A 24,353-nucleotide genomic window follows, 5' to 3' on the forward strand; every position below is an offset into this window, starting at 1 on the left:
AGCATCTACATATTTACTTTTTTTCTGTTTAAATCGTACCCGTCTTTAATAAGTTTCTCTCTTCAGAACCATTACTTTTATATTAAAATAACACAATTTTCTCAAGTAGCTTGAGACGAAAACACCCTTAATAATACTATGGCTCTATTTAAATTTAATAACTTGATATATACTACAGAATAAGCAGCGATCCAATCTCTTTAACGTCGTATTCTTAATAACGAGATCAGAATAAACAAAAGTAGGGCAAAAATATAATCCACCTGAGAATTATGATCTTTTTATCTTTGTGATCTAATAAAATGATGCCTTAGTGGACCACAGTAAAGGTTTTATCGTCAATAAGACCTCAATTTCTTTGATTGTCGGTTTACGATACTGAGATTGTCTTTTCATTTATTTATAAAGTTGACGGATATTATTACTATTCGTCATAAATTTTCATTCTTTTAAAGTAATTGAAATTTAATTTCTTACTGAATAAAAGGTAAGTTATAAAGTTAACTTGTTGACTATGATTGTTTTGTCGTTGTAAAAAACAATCTATCTTTTTTATATATAATAAAAATTTATAATTGCCACATCTGTACGTGAAATGTTATCCGATAAGATTAATTGTTGTGGGCTTCGTATCGACACAGACCATATGTGGCTTTATTTGGTCTGTATACACACATACAGACAAAACGATATTTTGGAAATCAAAGTTACTCTGCGTTTAAGTATTTCTTTCCTCTCGTATGTTTTATGAACGTTTCATTATATTTTACGCGAATAGCAAATGCGCACCTGATAATGGGTGGTTACTATACACAGCATGTTTTTGTTTTTTTAAATATACTATATGCTATCAATCTTGGGAACTGAGATTTTATATCCTCTGTGCCTATAGTTATACAGGAACACTTACTTTTTTAAATTAGAACACAATAATTCTAAACAATCCTTTTTGGTGGTAGAAAATTTGATGGTACCTAACCAGACGCACTTACTCAAAACAATACAACCAAGTATAGAGTTATAACTATAAATAGTTTTATTTCAAAACATGTCATATAATGTGTGTATCATTTACTATAAAAACATTTATTTAAAAAATAGAAATTTCACGTTAAAAAAAGATTAGTTTTGATTTTTACTGCGACCCAAAAGCTTAACATTCACAGATTAAAAAAGGAATTTGAAAAGAGTATCTCCAACAAAAAGGTTAAAAGCAGTCGTGGCTTGTATTTTAAATCTGAGTTTAAACACCAGCCTGTATTAACAATCACAAAAATGCTTTTCTCTAGTGACACCGTAGCGCTGCATTATACAACTTTTTATGAACACGATTGGATTAATCTTGATTTCAGTTTTTATACTTACATAAAATAAAATTTTTATACTATGTTAAAATAAAATGTACTATCTATAGAATGCCTCGCTCAAAAGCCAATACGACTTAGTCTAGAAAACGGAAATTGATAAAAGTAATATTTTCCAAGACTTTAGTTTTAAACATTTTGTTTATAAATTTGAAAAAGAAGTTGTTAATTTTATAATAACTCAATAGTATGATTTTTTTGGTTAGGTAGACCCGCGAAAGGATCACCTGATCGTAAGTGGTCATCACCGCCCACAGATCTTGGTACTGTAAGAAATATTAACCATTCGTTACATTGCCAATGCGTTACCAACCTTGGGAACTACAAAGCCAGTGTAACTACAGAGTTACATTGGCTCACTCATTCTTTAAATTGGAACATAATAATACTAAGTATTGCTGTTTGGCGGTAAAATATCTGATAAGCGGGTGGTGTTTACCCAGAAAGACTTGCAGTAAATATCAAGTACTGCATTATTGCATATGATGTATTAAGATCACACCAGGTTTAAATCTTGATGATCAATAAATATAAGTAATCTAAAAAAAATATATTATTATGTAGCTATTTTTTATGGGATACGGATTAAGTACAGTACAGCAACAACATCATACGGTATGTTATGGTACCATACATCAGGGCAATTTATAGAAACAAAGAAATTAAAAAAAAAAACGTTGTATGACTTAGAGTGATAATAAGATATTGAAATTAAATATAAAACTCGTAATTTTAAGCACATTCAAACCTTTATTGGCCATTTATATACCGTTTTCCAATATAAATGAAACTTTCATGAGAGCTTTAATGTTTTCGGGACCGCTTAGGATTGAGATTAACTTTGTAAAGACGGCTCAAATTCCGAAACACTTTTAAGATTTGAAGGAATAGAACAGACGGAATTAGGTCATAAGAAAGATAACTTAAAATGATTACCTAAAATAGATATGAATAATCTACCACGAATTCTACTACCAAACATCAATACTGTGTTCCGGTTTGAAGGATGGGTAACAACTGAATCTGGAACTGAATGGAAAACATCTGAGTTCCCAAGTTGGTGTAGCATTGATTTTGTAAAGGACGCTAAAAAAAATACACTCAAAAATTACGGTGGTAGCCTCCTACGATCGGGTGGTCCAGTTGCCAGTCCAATGAGTCAACCATCGTTGTCATCCATAAATAATGCACGCATATAATAAAATAGTATCAATTGTAATATTTAAATAGATAGAACAATGGTTGTTTTGTGTATAGAAGCTGAGAGGGGCGATTCAATAACACTCTGCCTGAAGTCGGAGATCTTATGAAAACGATGGAAATATGCAATCTTTACTTAAAGGCGATTAAACCCTTCGTTTATACATCTGTAATCTACAACAAATGCGGTCAGGCTGAGACTTTTTGAAACTAATACGACTGCTATTATTTAGAGTATAACTAAGAAATGTACAAATTATTTAAAAAGAGCTACATATGTATGTATGTAGATAACGCAAATAAAATATTATTAACAAAATTAATTACATTTAAAAATAAATAACAAAGAAATAAATAAAATTCCGTTTATTCAGCCAAAACAAAAGAAAGACGCTGGACGGGGCGCTATTTCAGCTAAATGATCCAATCGACTGAAACCCTAGTTTTCTGGTGAGATCACGAGTCGATTGGAGGCGCGTTTTGCATCTCTTTACATGTATTTATATATACATATGTAAACTAAAATTTGTATTCGTGTCAGTTTCAGTTTCTCTAAAACATATTGAATAAAGTATATAAAGATTTTTCTAAACGGGTTGAAATAAATATTGATATTATTTTGTATTGCTAACGGTACTCACAGGCATCGGTGACGTAACACACGCTCCAATGCAAAGGTCCTAAACGTAACAATATTTACGAATAAAACATTATAATACGAAAACAAAACAAGGCAAGAAAAGTAATATTAATGTTTCTTAACAAACAGTGTATTTGAATAAGTTTTCACACAAAACGCAAATCCATTGTGTAAATCACTAAAGTCAAAGTGAATACGTTCAGCTGGCATTAGCACGTTTATGATTTATGGACTGCTAATACGCAGCGCAAATGCGATTTGCATTTCTGCACGCAAAATAGCGTTAATGATGGATATATTCACATGTTTGATGGACATTTTGCGCAAAACATAACGTATTACTACGCAAGTTACTACTACCAGGCTGATAAATTGAGATATTAAAAAAATGGTCAGCTTCAGAATTATGAAAAACGGCAACAAATGGAAAAAAAGAATTCTAATCTTAAAATGGGGTATAAATTCTGCCACTACATACGCGTTGTCTGCGCTTACAGTTGAAAAAGGGGACGAAGAAAGCAGACCCTGTAGAGTTAACAATGTAATTCAGAGGCACAATTACCATACATCGTGAGTTATTTTATTATGCACACTCCCAGTAAAGGTTTTTAACTTCAGGGATGTATTGAAAATATCTCAACGGGCTAACGACGTAAAGTCACAGGTACGATCCATATATATCCCTCTGAGCTATTGTCGTCTTTTCTCGACACAAACTCTAATTTAGTTTTATTAGCATGTAAAAAGAGTAGGTAATATCAACCTTCGAAGTAATATTGGTAATATTCTGACCTGAACATTTTAAAGTTTTTCTAAATAAGTTAATACTAGCCCGCGAATGTCCCAGTTCTAGGGAAAGGAATCTTACCCTCTTTATTCCAAGGTATGGAGCCACTACACTGCTCCAATGGTCCGAATTAGTAGACCTTTTTTCCGACAATCTCACGATTTTTTACTTTAACTCAAGCGCAACGTTCAACTTGTTTTTGATTAAATTTTCATATTCTGCCACTGGTCCACCGTGGTTCAATAACTACCACTTCAAATATTTACTAATATCGCGAATAATATCGTCATCTTATTTTGCTAATTATTCCTAGTGCATTTGCTGGTAATATATGACTTGAACGCTCTTCTGTATACTGTAACAAGTCTCTAATAACAAGTCGGTATTCACTTTGACTAGGACCTAGGAAATTGAATTCGAGATGAAACCATAACAGAAATGTATGTGCTGGTAAAATAACAAATGACGCCATGATGCCGGCTTGTTAGGTTAGTAGCGATCTTTTAACAGTTTTAGGTATTCATTTATATTTTAATCACCCACTATTTTATATATTCATGCATAGTCTAACACTAAAATTAAACCGCGTGAAAAACATACCACACGTGACAAAATAGAAACACTATTTAGTTCAATTACTAATTATAAAACTTATTCTATGATAATTATCTTAGATTATATAAGAAAGTACATACCTGCATATAAATATTGTACAAAGGGGTTTAATAGTTTCAACGTTAGTTAACCGATATTAATTTTAATTTCAGTATTTCTCCTTATGCACAATATTTATCCTGTTTTTATTATTATTCCTGTCTGATTGAATAAATAAATTAAAAAAATATATATTTAGACTACGGACGATTCTCGAGAGAGACTATCTTATTGTGTGGATAATATTATTAAAGTGAACAGTTGTGTGCACTCTCAATTCCCTCACTCTTACAATCTGATGGGATGACAAGAATTCTGTCGAAATAAATGTAAAATAATATTAAAATGAAAGGATTAAAAACTGTTTTATTCTTTAGTTATAAAGTAATAAAATTTGTTTTCTAATATTCCTGTAAATACGTCCAAAGGACGTAATACGTCACCTGGTGACACCCGTGTATAATTTAAAAAGACCGGAATTAATGAGATTTGTCAGTTAAAATTTAAAACAACGTAATTAACGCTTTTCCTTCTATTTTAAACGTCACCTTTAATAAATTTGTAAAATTGGTACTTTTCCAGATGTATTGGAATTAAGTATATTAATTCCTTTATAATAGTTCGATAATAAAAGTGTTTCCAATATCTCCAAATATTTGAAAAAATCATACTTAATCAATTATTAGTATATTTAAACGCGGAAAGGCTAAACATTCTCAGCACCTCAAATTCATCAAAGACCGTTCGACTGATGAATCTTTTTTGATGCTTGGGAAAAGTCACAAATGCTATTTATTGTATCTTAAATAAATTGTCTTATTAAAGCCCCTTTATTAAAAAGGCATTTTAATTCGGGGGTTTAATCCTAGGGGGTCCTATCTTATTAATCTTAATGAAAGAGTTTTGAAGGTTGTTATTAAGAGGGTAAAATCAGTAGGACCTCTAGTACAAATGGGTGTACTAGAAGGTGTACTGTAAGGGTTCAATATTGGGACTTCTGTTGTTTTTAATTCACGAACACGATTTACCTTATTTTGTTAATAATAATTGCGACACTGTACTGTTTGCAGATGGTACATCTCTTTATTATTAAACTGGTAGGATGGTAAAAATCCAAAATGCAGTGAGCTGTGCTATGTCACAGGTTCCAGGTTGGTTTGATATGAATAATACAGACCTAAACACAAAAAAGACTCATTTTATTTGTTAATTTTTTCTGCCAAATGTTTAGTTATTTCTTCTGTGGTAATCTTGAATAATGAAAGGCTCAAGTTTGTTTAATCGACAGTCTTTCTTGGTATTACTCTTGACTCCAGCTTTAGTAGGGTATTTATTCGTCTGCCCTGCAGGGAAGCGAAATAGTGCAATTTATGCGATAAGACATAATACTACTAGGATGGTTTATTTTTGTAATTTTCATAGTCTTGTATCATAATATGGAATGTTGTTACGGAGTAACGTTGCAGATATTGAAATTTTATCAACAGATAAGAGCCGTGTGAACTATTTATAACCTTAGTTCTAGTAGTTCTAATACAAGAAATAAAAACAAACATATCACCCTGGCTTCCGCATAGGTACATACGTTACAGAAAACGTTTCAGGCAATATAAAAAGCATATTATATATTGAAATATTTTATTAAAACAATAAATTAAATCCAATGAATTTTAATTATATTTTTATATAGTTATCTAAAATACTTTTTAGACAAAGGCTTTTTACATGCGGCCCATAAGCCATTCTGCTATTGATTAAATAAATAAAATTGCTTTATTGTAAAGCTTACTTCAATAAAATATTATTTTGATTAAATTATGGTTATTATTATTTACGAATCATTTACCAAAACCCTGTTTGTATTTATTTTATTAAGCCAATGAATATTCAATCAATAGAGTTTTTGTTTTAATTATTTATTATTTAACATCTACAGGCTTATTGACCCTGCTTTTGTTGGCTGAATAATACTGAATTAGATTATTTTTTATTTGCTCCCTTTGAAAATTTCGTATTATCGTAAATCCAAGGCCGCGTTGGTCAAGTGCTCTGGGAACTAGCTTTTAAAGACTAAGAAAAGTTTTAGTTACTGAGTTTTTGTGGCGTGAAATTCCCAGTGGTAGCCCGAGCTATATAGTTACGCTCTCATTTCACGGAAAACTCAAAAAAGCCTTTGGTGATCTGATAATAGCCTGATCCCTCTCCAGTCGTGTCGGGTTGCATTTTTATATCAGATTATGATAGAAAATGAATAGACATTGTCCCTATTTTTATGCAGTCATACAAATATAGATCAAATTCGCAAAAATAAAAGACAGAACGAAATACAGGAAATTAAGCCATAGAAAATATCTTTCATTATTTCTAAATAGACTGTTAAAGCTGAGAATGCGTCGAAAAAATAAAGGCCAACTGTTAGCCACTAAGTTCACACACACTGGTATCCATAGTGTATGATGTTTGGCATGTGTAAGAAAATAAAGTTGATTCGCTTGTTTTAATCTGTCGTAGAAATAATCTAAGAAAATTCTATGTTTTTTAGGAAGTAACTTTCTATATGTTGGCTATATCTACTGAGTATTTGATTAAATATAATAATTATATATCTACTCAGTATATCTATCTATAGCCGACGTACCCAAAATGCACATAAAAATACATACGAGTACATAGGACAATTCAAAATATTTTTTTTTCCTAAAAGAGTGTTTTTTTTTCAATATTTGAATTTCTACAAAAATGTCCGTACCGTTGGAGTATCTTTAATTTGTATAAATATACTGTTTTAAGGTATTTTTTATAATCAACATTTACTACCGGTTTTGTGCTGACGAGAACCAGCAGGGAACACAATATACACACAATTAATTATAATTATTGGTTTAGTTTATTTTAAAACAGATTAAGCCATTAATAATATATCTATTTTTAATATTAATGCCTGTATTTCAAAGTATTTTGTTCAATTAATCCTCTTAACTTCAACGTTATGATGATCAATTCTAAAATCTATTTAATTAAATATGCTTATTAATATAATTTTCGATTCGATTGGCTTTAATTTATAATGATTCTAGTAAAATGTTTCGGCTTCCCATGGGAAAACTTAGGCTAACTTAGGACTGTAAACACCTACGTAGACGGTTGATAGGCCTAAATATAGGCCAGAAAACTTATGTCTTTGTGTCTTTCCGGCATTTATTATCTAAATGTAAAATAAATATCTTCTAATACTGTAAGTTTATAAGCCCGTACATCGAAGAAAGTAACAGAAAGTGGTTTTGAAACATATAATATTAATCAACTTTGCTTATAGTAAAACTACTAAAAGAAATGGGGCTACTTTCTGCCGACAAAGTTTTACAAGATTAGAGATCAATTAAAATTTGTACAGTTATGATAATTTTAAAATGAACATTGTAGCTTGAAATCAAATCATAAAGCACACTAAAATCATGCACGACACGTATTTTGAGATTTGAATAACTAAAGATTATTTGTTGACATTTTTTATGGCATAGGCGGCAAACGAGCAGTAGACTCACCTGATGGATAATGACTACCATCTCTCATGGACATCTGCAACATCCAAACGCTTTGCATTATCAGGCTTTAAGAAAAGAGTAGGCTTCTTTCTTGAAGCCGTATCAGTTCTGGTTATAGGCAAAAATGCCTTAAAATCGTGATGTTTTGGATTAGTGGATATCGCAGTTGTGTGGACGAAATTAGAAAATCTGACGCGATGGCCGAAGGTTAAATACGGCGGCCGAGATTATTTCACACAATTCCTCGGAATATTTCTCTTGGAAAATGGAAAAAATGCCATCCCTAAAACGTCATAATGCGCCACCAACAGTAGACCACCAAGTTTGTAACACTGACTCAATCATCTATGAAACTGAAATGAAATAAAACAATGGATTCTTAGTAAGCGTTAGATAATATATATCCAGGTGCGTACATATACCATCAGTTTTAAAATACGACTTGACAAGGCCACTACTATTAGTCTAGTAGTCTAGTATAAATCAATGTACAAAAGGTACGCCACAATAGGACATACAGAAGGAAAAACATCCAAGTTTTTTTGGGCATCATAATAATTAGTTTAAGTATTCACGTTTTATAAAAAGAAAGGTACCTTTCTGTAGTTAATAGTAATTCTGGCATAGTCAAGCTTACATTATCTTATCTCTAAATAGACATGATTCTCAAAACCTTTCAATAATTATAATTTTTTGTGTTTATAGTGTAAAAATAACATTTTTATTATTTTTTAAGTGAATAAACTTTTGTAAATCCCATGTAAGGCTCGAATAGCATATTGTTTAGATGTTCTTGAATAAATATTTCAAGATTGGATTCTACTTTATTGCTACGCATCGACTTCACAGAGCATATTACGATTTTCCATGTCGCAGTGCGACAGTTTTTAATATTTGCTGCAGTAACATCGTAAAATAAACGTTTTAAAAGTTTTTTTTTTACTACAGTTCTACTAATAGTAAAAATACTCCGGAGATTGACAAAGAAAGTTTCGTGTTAAAAAGTATATGTTATAATCTTATATCACCACGCTGATCCAGTTAGGGTTTATTCACACTCGTTTCATCCTATACAATTTGAGTGCCTACATGTAGGGCCTACACGCGTACATGCTTTTATGAGATTTCTCTCCAGTCGTGGTTGAGCATGAGATCAATTATAAAAATAACTTTCAATAAAAATGTCAGTGGTGCTTTCTCGTTATCTTCTCTTCTCTCTTCTTATCTTCTAATGATAGTTTTTTTAATCACGATTTAGTTATTTTTCACACGGGAAACAATTCGTATTGTTAGTTTTTCCGTCAATCATAAACATAAAGACAGGTATTTGTTATTTCTAGTACTTATAGAAAAATACAATTGTCTTAAATTCCGAATTAATTACTTTTTGGGTCAATTTATAATAAAAATGCGCGTCAAGACTTCCGTGATGTTCATAGGCATAAAAAAATACTAGCGGGTCTCCCGTGAATGTTCGCGTTTATTCAAAATATTTTTTAGGAATTTCGGAACCTGTCATTTCATTGTAAACAGCAAAGTCACTCGTCTACATTTGGCGCCAAAATGACGAGTCCTTATTTAAATGAAATTTTTAATGTCAAATAGTATACATTAGTTCAATTAGAATTGGAGTTTGTCGATAACAATTTACTTTAATTTTGTTTACGTTTTTCTTATACAGCCGTAGTATCGCTCTCTAACCAGCCAGTAACTTTACTCTTCAAAATGAAACCATAACCGGATTTGTATGTGCAGCCGTCCCATAATCACTGGGACAAAAATCGGTTTACGCTATTAATATATAAGATGGTTAAAATGTAGTGTATTCATATAAACTAAACGATTTCAGCCATAGTGCACTTTGTGCAGGACGCACAAGCGTTTGCGCAAACAAAAATGTACTCATTTATCTCACTGTCGTAATCCGATGGAACGGCAGTCCGACTTCAAATATAAAAGTATCACAATTTAGTTATTAGTTGTCAAAAAGAAATTTACTTGTTTCGAGAAGAAATATTTTAGACTTGAGAAGAACAGGCGAAAGTAGAGCAGCGGGAGATTTCTTTTTTTTTTTTTTTCAACATTTGCTATTCACAGTACAGTTATTCACATTATATAATTATTTGAAACGACATTGAGGCGATTGTTTAATTCCCAAGAACTGTTATCATCGAAGAAATCTTTTGTAATATATTTTAACAAACAAACAAATAAGTTCCTCTACGAGATATTATTGGCGTGGATTAAGAAAAATAATTTTCTTGCTGTTTTTATTCTCACTTTAGTCATCCGACGCACACTAAGATATCTGTTACGAACGAGTGTAACTCACACTAATGCACGCCGATAATAATTTACCTTTGAGGCGCTTTCGTGAGTGAATTGATCTATAAATTCGCGTATATACGCTAAAGCATTTTTTATGTATTTATAGGTTAACAATATTAATGAAGTACAATATTTTGTGCATAATATTTAATGAAGATCGATGTAGCACATAAAAATTTATCTGTACATATTTTTTATTACTTAAAACTAAAAACCAATTCTGAGGTCAGTCATTTTAAAAACAATCGAAATAAAACTACTATTATATATTTGATATTATTTTTCTATATTTCCATCTTTTAATTTAATATCAAGCTGTTGCATACCATAAATTGTTAACGAAAATTAAAAATCTATTTTAGTATTTATGTCAGTGTTTTTTTTCGTGACACATTTTTTTTTATGTACAATTTTCGTTTCGATATTAAAATTCACATCAAAATTCCATATCTACGAACACGAAATAATTATAAAGTAATTTTCTACATAATTACGTCACGCGTATTAAAATCAACATGAATATTTTACAATCGTTTTCACTCGTAATAAATTCAATTATCGAGTGTTTTCGTAAAGTTATATAGAATATTAATATTTCATCGGTCTATAATACATACCCTAATTTTATTTCTAAAACTAGGCTGTATACAGTTGGATCACGAACAGTATTTTAATAAAAAAAGCTGACCTAATATCTATACAATTTTATAATATGCAATAGCTTTTACCTCTCTATGCCAAATCTACATTCTTCTAAAATTTACATTTATTAAACATATTATAAAGAAGACACATTTTATATGAAAATTTTAATTTTATTCAAACATTCATAAATCATTTTAATCGTCAACCGCTCAACTCTCGTCACTTCAGAAATACGCCGTGTTTTTTTTTTATAAATATTTTTATAGACCATGATGTTTAATTATAATATTCAAACCCTAATATAAAAAATATTATATTACAAAAACTATACAAATAAATAGAATTGAAATGTCTGTTTGCAAAATCAAAATATATTAAATAATAAATTCGTTTGAATTTTTATATGATACTCAAACACGAAAAGCATTTTTATAATTTTTTTGTCTGTGTGTTTATTCCATTTCCGAAACGGCTGAACTGATTTTGACGAGGCTTTTACTGATAAAATATTTTAAGGAGTAACTTAGGCTACAGTCATTTTTAAAATAAGAATTAGAGTTCCTCAGACAAAAAAGAAACGAAAGATATGTTGATCGGGCAGGACAACCTCTGTCAAGATTCACTAATATTTAAGAAAAAATATATACAAACATATAAACCAAAAGTGGCAATGAACAGCTGTAATTTAAAATATTATACAAAAGCATTTGAAGCATTCAACTATAGTAATCAATGTTTTTTTAGTATTTACATAACAGTAACATAAAAACTATGTTTATTGAATATGTATATTAAATAAATTTAAATATGGTATACTATGCATATATTACATAATTAAAAAAAAAATTCAGACTTTCATTCGTAAAAAAAAACATATTCAGAATATTATTGTAATACACAAGACCATTTTCGACAAAAAAGTTAATTAGATAAAATCATAAATATTGATAAATTTGTAATTACTGTGAAAATACAATTACACCATGTTTTTGAAATCCCAAAAATAATATAATTGACTTGTCACAGTCAGGACATGTGTTCACAATTTTAATTAGATGTTGACCCAGATTGGTTCCTTTTAAAAAACTTACAATAATAACTACTCAAATTATAATACATCCAATCCAACTATAGCATAGATTCAACTTAAACCTTTCCAATAAAACCTCTTTTCAGCAATAGTTCCCAACCAATAGCAACAAAATAGAATCAAAGACAAACTATCTGAGTTTTAATTTTAAATCTTGATAAAAACACAGCGCTTTCTATGTCAGCAGTTTGAAAACAGTTCTCAGTAGAATAGGAAAGTTTCAATTAATATCACAGTTTCTGTATTTAAAAGTAGGACATTATAAAGTTCTTTTCACTACACGATCCAACTAGAAACAGTAAGTCCTTGATACGTCCGAACATTGTCCATTGTCTTGTTGTCACCCGAAGTAGTACTGAGCGTTTGAATATCGATATAAACTTCTCGTATTCGGATCCGTTTCTGTTTGCATTTGAATTCGAGGTAGAGTCTTAACCGCAACACCGCGACCTAGCGTACCATGAGGCATCGTTCGAAGAGGCATTTCGACAGGGAATTCGGCCACCTGACCGTACATGTTTGTGCTCACATGAGGATACGTATTAGGCACTGGTCGACCAACGTATCGATTAATTTTTGGACTGAGGTTCGTCACCATGCTTGAGATTTGCATTTCCTGCTTTAGACTCGAGTCGACAGCGTCGACTGGTCCCGAGAGACTAGTGATGTTAATGTCGTTATCGACTTCCGATATGCTGTCGTTGAAGCCGTTTGGGATGTCTGTGGAAGCGGAGACATCGGGTCCTTTAGCTTGTTCTGTGGTATTTTTGTGCATTACGCATCGGACTACACCAATTATAAGGCACATTAAGCACATTCCTGCAGCAGCAGCGATGATATAGACGTACATCATGTCGAATTGATCTGTTGGAAAAAAATATCGATTTAATGTCTACCTTTTTATTTTTATATAGATAGATGGGCAACTAGGCCACCTGTTAGTAACCCCCACCCGTTGACATTGGTACTAAAAAAGACACAGGGCTTAGCACCCTCAGTAAAACGCCAATCTATGTCTAATATGTTAAGTCCTTTGTGACTGCAATATTAATATTAAATATTTATAGCATAGAGGAACAACACTATAAGTATAAGTCAACACTATTTAATTAAAAAGTGTTAAAAAGTTTATTTAGCAGTAGGCCTTTGTGCAAGCCTGTCTGAGGACATACCGCCCACTCATCACATAGTCACACACAAATAGCGATACTTTTTAGTATTGCTATATTCCGGAATATGTACAGGATGAATAAGTATAACTTCAGGTATAAGGGACCATGAATTGAGGATACAATGGAAGGTTAAAATATCTCATAGTGCTAATGTCTGTGGGGTGTAATGATCGTGTACCATCGGGTAGTCAGTATAAAGTATGTTTATATTGCTTAATAGACTTACTAAATACTAAAGTGACATATATAAATTTATTTATAAAACGTTAGTGAAGGTTTGTCCAAAATTCCACTTAAAAAAATGCTCCATACAATGTAACTGAAGCAAGTAAAGTGAAACTCCAGACGAGTTTTGGTTTATGCGCCACGGAGCAAACTCAACGGCTATGTTTTGCGGTTCGAAAAGGGGTAACCATTGTGACCGCAAAGTTTATACACACATGTTTAGTTAAGAAGTTGTCTATGTATATTTAACGATTTCATATAACATTTTCTCGAATAGCGTAAAAATAAATATTTCAGCGTATATTTAATACACCCAAAAATCCTATCCTTAAATTTAATAAACGAGTGTGCGTTTACGGGATTTGATTTTGGATCTTGTGCTTAAAATTTTAAATCAAATGACTTAAGATTTCAACTTATCAATATAAATATGTATTGATATTATTTAAATAATTATTATGATTAGTAAATTTTAAGACAAAAACTAAAATAAATATGAAATTTAGCTTTTTTTCTTTAAGCCAAATTACATACACAAATACATAAAATATTTGATTTTATCATTTACCATCATTAGACAAATGTTGCCTTGGTGGTATTGCTGACGGCTCATCTCTGCTTGTTGTGTTTGTAGATATTGAAGGTCTTTGTGGTGGAACAGCAGCAACTGCGGGTGCTGGTGGCACTGCTGATTCCCCCCACCATCGATCATTGGACTCGTCTGCAACAAATATACATAATAAAGCATCTAATAATTTTATTAACTGATAGTAAAATGTGTGTACATATAAATTTATCTTAAATTTTGACATAACCAAGAGAAAAAGAACACTACATGAAATTTAACCCTATGTTAATCATTTTCTAATGGTAAATAAAAAACATCAAATCTTAATGATGAGCATTGAGCAATAACTGAACACATTGTAGATGTTGTGTATATGCTACTGTAAAAGCTCGAACTAAGGTTAATCTTAAAATTTTCCAGTAAAACCTAAGATAAAAAGGAAAGGATTTACTATAAAGGGACGACTTTTTCGGACTTTTACCATTCCAACCTAACGTAACCTAAGATGTAAATCCTAAGATTTACCAAGTGAATGATGGTAAAAGTTCGAATCCCAAATTTTTTGGACATTTACAATTCATAATCTTAGGTTTTACTGGAAAATCTTAAGATTTACCGTAGTCCGAGCTTTTACAGTAACATATATACACAACAATTGAGAACATATTGTTATCGTCAGTTATATGATGTTATATAAAAGGCAAGGTGACGAATCGTACATTTAGTTATGTTGATGTGGAAAACAACAATTACTATAAGGAATGTCTAATGTGATAAAATGTAAAAAACAACACAAAAACGTATATAAATTTAAAATATTCTCATAAAGATTTAATTATAAAAAATGTAAGTTCAATTTTGCTATAAAAACGATGTTAATTTAAGAATCGAAGTTGATGACTAGAGCTGTCGTAAATTATTAAGAAACTAATAGATGAAAAATGCGAACAAGCTGCTTCAGCTGCTCAAGTCGGGGTGCTCGTTGACTGGTCATAGCGTGCGATATAAAGTTCGAATTCAATGTGAAAAATGTCTTTGTTGGTCAAGATCGCTTAGAGGAACCACGTATCTTTACCTACGTCAAAGTGAACGGTAACGTTGTAACGTAAGTAATTAAAAAAAAAACGTTTGACATAGTTGTCTTTATGAAAACAACCAATCGTTTAGTTAATTAATATAATATTTATTTTTATTATTTGGCACTTACCACATACGCAAAAAAAAAAAAAATTAAAACTTGTAAACTACAAATGTATGTATGTAGCCTTTCGGTATGTATGTATTATTGTATTCATTGAAATCATAGGTGAGGTAAATTGTTACGGTGGAAGGAGGTGAGAGTTTATTCTATATGTATTATATATTTTGTGGATAGACTTACGTATTACTATAGTCGTATAGTATATAGGTCGTATAGTTGGAACACGAACCTTTATTTTGTCAGAATAAAGTCATGATGATTTCCAATATAATATAATCAATGAGTGAGGTAGTTGAAGCTAACGAAAGCGTTACTAAGATACAAATAAATAAAATACATTATCGTTTTAAAACATAGTTAACAATAACGTAGATTAACTTTAGGAATTGTAAACCAAAAGAAATAAAAAAAACACACAGTAAAACTGCGCGTCGCAGCGTTCTGTGTACTTTCAAAGACTAGCTTAAGAACACGAACGCTCCCAAGCTTGCTCAAAGGGCCTTAATCCGTTTTTACACGGTCAAAGCAAAGAAACCGACGTCTACAAACAAATCCCAGTAAATTGCACGAGTTTAAATTAAGAGAGGATTAAGCAAATTTCCTAGATCGTATCTTCGTAACGCCTTAATAGTAATGTCAGGGATTACAAATTGTTAACCATGTCACAAGAAGGAAGAAGAATTGTGTCAGGATTTATTTACGTATTATAAGATTCTAATTACTTGAAACGACTTTTCTTTTTTCTTATGTTCACCGACATTTCTATCGATTTTATTGTTGGCTTCTAATGAAGTTTTAGTGGTCGCACAGTAGCTTACAATATGATATAATATCCACGCGAATTTCAAATTATTCTCACGTTTGTGGTCAACGTAATCACATTGGTGCAAATGAAAGGAATGTCCTCCTAAAATACCAATTCTACTTGGGTAGTTACTACCCTCTCATTGTATATTCTACCGCCAAACAGCAATACTAAGTTTCAAGGATTAGAGATGCATTGGTAATATGTGAGCAGTGGTAATCGCTTACTACCAAGTGGCCCACTTCGTAGTCCGTCTTCGTATATGACATTTAAAAAAAAGGAATTCGTTTCAGATTAGTATTTTTTTTTATTTTGGTAAGCGGACGAGCAAATGGACTTCCAATAGTTAAATCGCCACCACCCAGAGACAGCGGCGCTGTAATAAATAATGCGCTACCAATCTTGGGAACTAAGATGTTATGTCCCGGCTCTATATACAGGCTATATATACAGGCTCACTCACCCTTAAAACCGAAATACAACAATACTGAGTACTACACTTTGGCGGTAGAATATCTGATGAGTAGGTGCTACTAGATGGGCTTGCACAAAGCTCTACCACAACAGTAAAGTACAAAGGATTTCCATATTTATTATATTTCACGAAATGAATTGATTTAAAATTGTAATTGTAATATTTAAACTTTAAGGAACAGTACATTAGACACAGTACCCAAGTCATTGTTATGACGTCTATTGTTGCTTAGTGTCCCAGAAAGTTTTAAATATATTTTAAGCGTAATTTCTTATAGCAAACAATATTAAATCTATACTGATTACGGATTTAAGCCGAGACTTTAAGCCAGTATCATAATGAATAAACAAGTTAAAAGATGACTTAATAGCTCATAAGCCATAAAAGATAATGTCTAATAAATTTTATTAATAAAAAAGTCGATAAACACCTGAACAACTTTATAGCTAAGTTTAGAATATAGATAATCTCAGCACATCTTTATGCGTATCTAAATATTAAGGGATTGGGAGCTTAAGTGTTACTTCTTAAGGAACTCATAATGAGCCCGCACACAGATTGTATTTTAACAAGTTTGGCAACAAAAAAGTTTGTATGTCGTATTGGGTAAATAAAAGTATTTCGATTGTTGAGAATAATTTTTAATTATTGTCGAATTCTTTTTTCAAAAGCGTCAACAATTATTCTTACGTCAATGAAAATGTATAATTTCAATAACGTCTAATATTTCGATTATTTTATTATATATTAAATCATTTATTCTTTTTCTGCTTTTTAATTTTTTACTTCAGGCTGTCGTTTTCATTCGTGCACTATATTATTTTCAAGCATAAAAACTGTACTATTTGAGTTTTATTCGTTGCATTTTATTATAAATGTTACTCATTTTTGGTCTTAAATGCGAACTTTTAACTTCGTTTAATCATTTTATCTTACGTTTCGCTTGTTTTTCTTTTACAATTAAACTTAAGTCCATTTAAAATCTTTCTTTATCCTTTAGTACATTTTATACAATTTTTAATAATCTCGTTCATTTTTTTGTTATACGTATCAAGTAAGTTATTTTATTATATAATGTTGAAACTAGAATATAATCTTAAAGGTATTTTTGCTGCAGATTATAATGACATTTATTTTCTTGGTTCAGATTTTTAATTAATACTATCTCGTATTATAATTTGATTTATTTTATGATTATTCCTCTGTCTTTATTCTCCTTTGATTCAACTAGTAATTTTAATCTTTGCTGCCTTTGATATCTAGGCGATTTTTTATTGATTCGCTTAGTCTTTTCCTCTGTCGTTTTTCTTTTGTACTTCATGCATTTTTTTTGAGATCTGCTAACTTTTTACTTTTGTAAGTTAATAACTCATCGGATTATTTTCTCTTATTAATTTCACTCTAATTAGAAATTATGGTGTATGTAGATAGCTGAGAGTACAATTCTTTTTCCTATTTTAAATATTATATACTCGTATATAACGATTTTGTATCGCATCACGCAAAGGTTTATTAAAGGTTTATATTCGGTTATCTTTTTAAAATGTTTAAGATTATTTGTTGTCTTTTTTATATCGTAGGTAGGACTAGCACATGGAGCACCTGGTGGTAAATGGTTATTACTACCAATAAACATTGGCGCCGTAACAAATTTTAGCGATAAATTGTATTACCAATGCACCACCAAACTTGGGTACTGAGATGTGATATCTCATATGCATATAGTTATAGTGGATCACTCATCCTTTAAATCAAAGGACAACAATCTAAAATGTTGCTGCTTGGCGGTAGAATATATGTTGAGTGGGTGGTACCTTGCACAAAGGACTAGCACCACGTTATAATAAGTGTTATATCTTTAATTTATTTACCTTGTTCACTTCGGGCATATTATTGATTGATAAAGGTAAAACCTAAGAGTATATCATTTTATTACGTAAGAAGCGTGTTGGGCAATGCATTAGCATTGTACGGGTGAGTATATTGGTTGGCGAATATTTATTGGTTAATTCAGATGGACAATCAGTAGTTAATAAAAAAAATATATGAATAGTGTTGTTATTTATTTTCCTTTACTTTTGGCATAAAACGTACCATTTACATAGTTAAGAATGAATATAATTACATTGTATTCTTCAAAATATCATAAAAGTTAAAAATATTTATTCAGTTATTATTTCAAATAAAAGCTTATCTAGCCCCTTATAAAGTCTCATAAAAGAAATTGCAGTCTTTGAACTGCATTCATATTAAGTTCTGCTATACAATATTTAGTTACAAGTATTTCGTTGCTTTGCTTTTCGGAGATGGTATTTGCTTCGACTTTACGAATATAAAAAAAGAAATTCCAAAGGTTTCGACTATTTTAGAACGGATGACAATGTTATTTTTTATGTGTACTGTAACGATAGGTAATAACCGGGCTCTTTGGTGGCGACGAGGCTACAGTCTCTATTACAAATAATTGTATTTTGCTTTCAAAGTGTTCTTAGAATCATAATGCATATCGGGAATTGTAAAATTGTCTGCTTTTAGGTTTATTATTTGAATGAAAGCCAAGATGGCTTAGTGAATAGAGCTCGATATTAAGCGATTATTTTAAGTAAAAAAAATATAATAGACACAAAAAATAACAAACACGTTTATAATTATGAATGTTGGTTAATACAAAAAGTTATTACTTCAATGCATTTATTTTAATAATCATTCAATAAATCTTTGGTACAGACATCACTACATAGTATAAAACAAAGTCGCTTCCCGCTGCCTGTCTGTCCCTATGTATCTTAAAACTACGCAACGGTTTTTTATGTGTTATTTTTTTAATAGATAGAGTGATTCAAGAAGATAGGTAATATTTATAATACATGCATAATATAGTTGAGAAACTCATACAATTTTAGAGGTTTCTAATGGACTGTAGTAAATAAACACATTTTTTGCGCTTACATTACAAACACTGGCTTAACCCTACAAGATAGATCAAAATAATGTACTACAGTATTGTACACTTTAAAAAGGTCTTCAAAAAAGTCCGCGATGTTATACCAGGGATATCACATAAACATATATGTCTATCTCTTAGGGATATTCCACAATAACCATTTTTTATCCTTTATTTTTTCCGGGAAATAAAGCGTACATAATAATAATATTAGGTACCTTGAATACATTGTGCATTTAATATAGATCAATATGGCCCTTTACAGCATGTAATTGAAATGAATATTTGCGAAGATATTACAGATTTAAAATGTACGGACATAGCGGTTTGTATTGTCTAACGACGAAATGCTATGAACTTTGTATATAATGACATTTTGTAGTATATTTAGTATCAGTATTGATCCCGTGCGAAGTCGGGGCGAGTCGCTAGTAACTCATAAATGAAAGATCAAAGACGTTAGAAATTATATTGAAAAACTTCTAACGGAATATTTTAGAGATATGATAGATTTAAAAAAGTAATTTTAGGAATAATGTATCTTTGGAACGTATTTGATGTTCAAAGAACGGATTCTCATTTAATTTTACTCAAGCGTTATCTCAAAATTTGACAAAGACAAAAACAAATTATATATATATGTATATATATATATATTTAAGTAACAGATTTAGATTTTGCTGTTAAAGTTTTATCTAAATCTTATGTATATGTCCTAATTTCAAATAGAAGATACTGTTCTGACTGTTCCTTCGACAATATCTTTGGGGTGCAACATTGGTTCATTTTAATCAACATACTTTGTCTGCTATAAACTATTTTTATGAACTAAATACCCTTTTATCAAAAATCTTGGAAAACCCTCCGACAATTCATATTTCGTACAGCAGTAAATCTCTGACTTGGAGCGCTGCTGTGCCCTGAGTACTGATGAGGAACATGACTCAAGGGTGTGGAAAGGAGGTGGATGCTTTCGACTTAGACTGTCTTTATTGTCCAAAGGTTCAGGTAGGTTTTGCAATCATGGTTCTCTTTCCAAGCTCTCTGAAGTCGGAGGCGATAATATCAAATGATGGAGTGAAACTGATGAAATGCTTGAGCTACATACGTTAACACAATGATCCTAACCTCTTAATGAGAACAAATTGCTAATACATTTTTATCTGTTTAAAATTTTTTATATCTTTCTTCCAGTGAGGAAGAAAAAACATATTTCTTCTGATTCATAAAATATGCCACGACAATAATATTCAACTAGCAAACTGCGCAGGAGATATTACAGTGGACAAGTGGGTACGCAAATACATATGCAGTCTCCTTTCTCCCTTACTCTTATAAACCGATGGGACGATATTTTCGTAAGACTAGAGAAATAAAATGGCGACTGAGCAGGTTTACGTCATTTTTTTAAGATACCCGATAAATATAGGTAGAAAATACGGGCTAGTCACGAATGATTTTTTTAAAAGTATCAATGTGAAAAAAATATTTTACATATATTGCTAAGTCATTCAAAGGCAAAGTAAAAAATCTTTATTTCATAATATCGTAACGTTACACTTGGTTATTGATGGTCAAAAATGTAACATTTATAAGTTATATTCAAATTCAAATATAATTCGATATAACTCTTTTATTTATTTATTGTCAAGTTCTATCACCGGTTTGGAAGAAAATCTTAGGCCTGAGAACATAGTGAGAATTTTTTAATTCAGAAATGTGTGTTTACAATAATAAATTGTTAATATTTGAAACAGCCTGGAGGCAATCATTTCATTTCCAAGGTGTAATATTATATATAAAGTCTTTCATGTGATAAAACCTTTAGCATACATATTTCTTTGACGGATTTCGTTAACCTTACAATAGAAATATTGAAAGGTTTTCTGGGATATCGTTGTAAAAGCGTATACATTGACCCACAACAGATTTACATCTGAATTGAGCGAATAATTGCATGAATTAAACTAAAAAAATAAAATCAAAATTGAATTTTTTTGGTGTCGCTACACTCAGTCACCTCACACACATGAAGACATCTTGTAAGCCCTAGATTCACTCACTCGTACCAACGCATGCCAATAATTTAACGTAAGTGAATAGATACCTACTATACCTGAGATTAAACAAAAGCTAGTAATTATAACTAAGACACTAATATATTATAGTATACAATATATTATTTCTATTTCAGTTCTAGGTAAACAATGCGGCTGATGTTACGTAGTGAAATTGATCTGCCAGCGATAAATTTATATTAAACATTGATGTTTAAATGAAAGTAGTTGTTACGATATTAATTTCTGATGAATAAATTATGATGAATATCACTTGTAACATAAAGCGTAAAGCGCTTTTGTAACAATCATAACTTACCGTATACATTTTTACACCAATGAACACAATACTGTGATTCTCTTACATATAAAATCAAATATTTACGTCGAATACTGTTGAGTTTATAAATTATGTTTTCGAATGTAATTATTTTCGCAAGAGTTTTTAATAAAAATTTTTAATAACACCTTTTCAGACTTTTGAGATGAGTAATTATCTCTTGAATCGGAATTCTCTGAGACTTAATTATAAATTTAGTTATATTTTGCGTTAACTCGCGAAATTTCAATTAAAATTTTAGGCGGGGTAATTTGATAAGAGGACGGTAATTATCGCATGAATACATCGTGTGTTCATATCTCATTCATAGGGTTCAGTTGGCTAGGGAGTGATGTTAAGCCCGCGATAATTACAAACTCCTTGCTTCCACCCAGTGATACGGATGAAACAAAGAATAAGAAATGACTGTTAAAGGCTCTGTTCTATTTTTAAATTTAATTTATTTTTAAAATTTTAAATATGTTCAAAGTAATTATATGTAATTTGCCTTTTTTGTTAAATTATCTCAAAAAAAATAATTAGTCATGAGCTCTCTATAAATAGAATCGAATAATTTTATATTATTTAAACAGAATTATTAAATATAATAATACTTTATGTATTATGTATGTAGTATGGTTACGTACTCCTGACCGATTTCAGCCACGGCGTCAGAGAACGGAGAATTGTCATCGGAGCAGGTAATTATAGTGCACAGATGTGTGCATAAATACAGGAGCTCTCGCTGTTACCTAATAATTTCCAGATTTTAACCGCACTTATATATTTTCTTATATACATTCATGCACCAATAAGGTCCTGCGACAAGAAATGAACTAAAACTATTGGTGTTTATCGTCCATGATTCTTTTAAAATGATATAATTTAAATAAATAATTTTACAGAATTTAAAAATGGAATCAGCTATTCTTCTAATATTTCAACGTGATCCAGAAACAAAAAGAACGATATATTTTTTAAACCAAGTTACCTACAGCTTATAATATATTCTGCCTTCATATATATTTATAATATTTAAAAATCACTTACCAACATCATCGTGTTCAAGATCGGAAGCATCGTGAGCGACTTCATCCTCTTCAGGAGCACTTTCGTACCGCTCCTTCAGTACCGTCCGAGGAACTGCAAGATAATCACCACTTTAACACGAGTGCTTAAGATAACAAGTCCTTTGACAATAGACAGAAGTGGCAAACTCAGATGCTTTATTAAAAGTAATGTAATACGTTAATAATATATTCTAAAGATTTAAATTATGAGCCGGTTCTCACATGAGGACGTTTTTAATAGAAAAAGTTTTCTAAGCGTAAGTGATTGTGAGCGATTGACTTTGTATGTGTTTTATTATGAAACGTTTAATTTTCAATTATATTTTCTATTGATTATTTGATCCGGAAAGTAGATTATACCGAGAAGAACCGGAAAAAAACTCAGTAGTTAATCTTTCCCACCATTTTAATTACAGTAAAGAACAATAAAAAATTTAGTACTGTATCCACGCTTTCTTGTATTGAGTAATATGCCTTATTTATCAATGTATTTTTTGACATGAGATTTTTTTTTGTAATAGGCTAAATGGAATCTTATTATAAAAACGAATATCTTAGAGAAACGAATACCGTGCCATCTGATATATTTTTTTATATTCTTATATTTGTCTTTCTTAATTTGTTTGTGTTATAATATATTTATTTATAGTATAGGCAGGCGGACGAGCAATTGAGAGTCCTGATGGTAAGTCAGTACCGCCCAAAGACATTACCAATGCGCCGCTAACCTTTCGAGTTAAGATGTTACGAGCATGTCCCTAGTACCTGTAGTTACAATGCCTCAATCACCCGTCAAACCGGAGTACAAAAATATTAAACGATTGATTAGTATTATTAACTAATATCTATTTATAGTTTAAATAATAAATCTTCAATGCCACAACTTTGACGTTCGTTAACGTTTAAAATAGCCTGCGACTGACGCGGACGGACGAGAACAGATGGATACAAGAACGATCCTGTAACCGTTTCTTCATCAGATACGAAACATATAAATGGAAATTACCTTCAAATACCGCAATTTAAAAACAGAGCACGTTATAAAATTTAGATTTATGGACAATAACAAGTCAAAACGTAAGACAATTTATTACAATAGTTAAAGTTATCTAGTGGCTTTATAACGTCACTGAAATACTTATATAATTTTAGACGCTATATCTATGAAAGCAAAGAAATAAAAATAAAACTTTTTGGAATTTCGTTCGATTTTTGAAAATTTATAACGAAATGTAATTCGTTTTTTATTGAATATAAGCTTAAG

General features: G+C 30.8%; 1 protein-coding gene across 1 annotated transcript in view; it reads right to left on the minus strand.

Moving 5' to 3' along the window:
* Positions 1–12,226: 12,226 nt before the first annotated feature.
* The window catches only part of LOC113395081 (uncharacterized), an 81,777-nt gene continuing 69,650 nt past the window's right edge, over positions 12,227–24,353 (minus strand). Inside the window, exons 7-9 of the mRNA XM_026632632.2 lie at positions 23,070–23,162; positions 14,219–14,371; positions 12,227–13,117 (exon numbers count right to left, since the gene is read on the minus strand). Of these exons, the coding sequence (XP_026488417.2) occupies positions 12,594–13,117; positions 14,219–14,371; positions 23,070–23,162 (770 nt within the window). The 3' untranslated portion in view covers positions 12,227–12,593. The remainder of the gene's footprint in view (positions 13,118–14,218; positions 14,372–23,069; positions 23,163–24,353) is intronic.

Source organism: Vanessa tameamea, chromosome 9 (genome assembly GCF_037043105.1).
Source record: "Vanessa tameamea isolate UH-Manoa-2023 chromosome 9, ilVanTame1 primary haplotype, whole genome shotgun sequence".
Lineage (NCBI taxonomy): Eukaryota > Metazoa > Arthropoda > Insecta > Lepidoptera > Nymphalidae > Vanessa > Vanessa tameamea.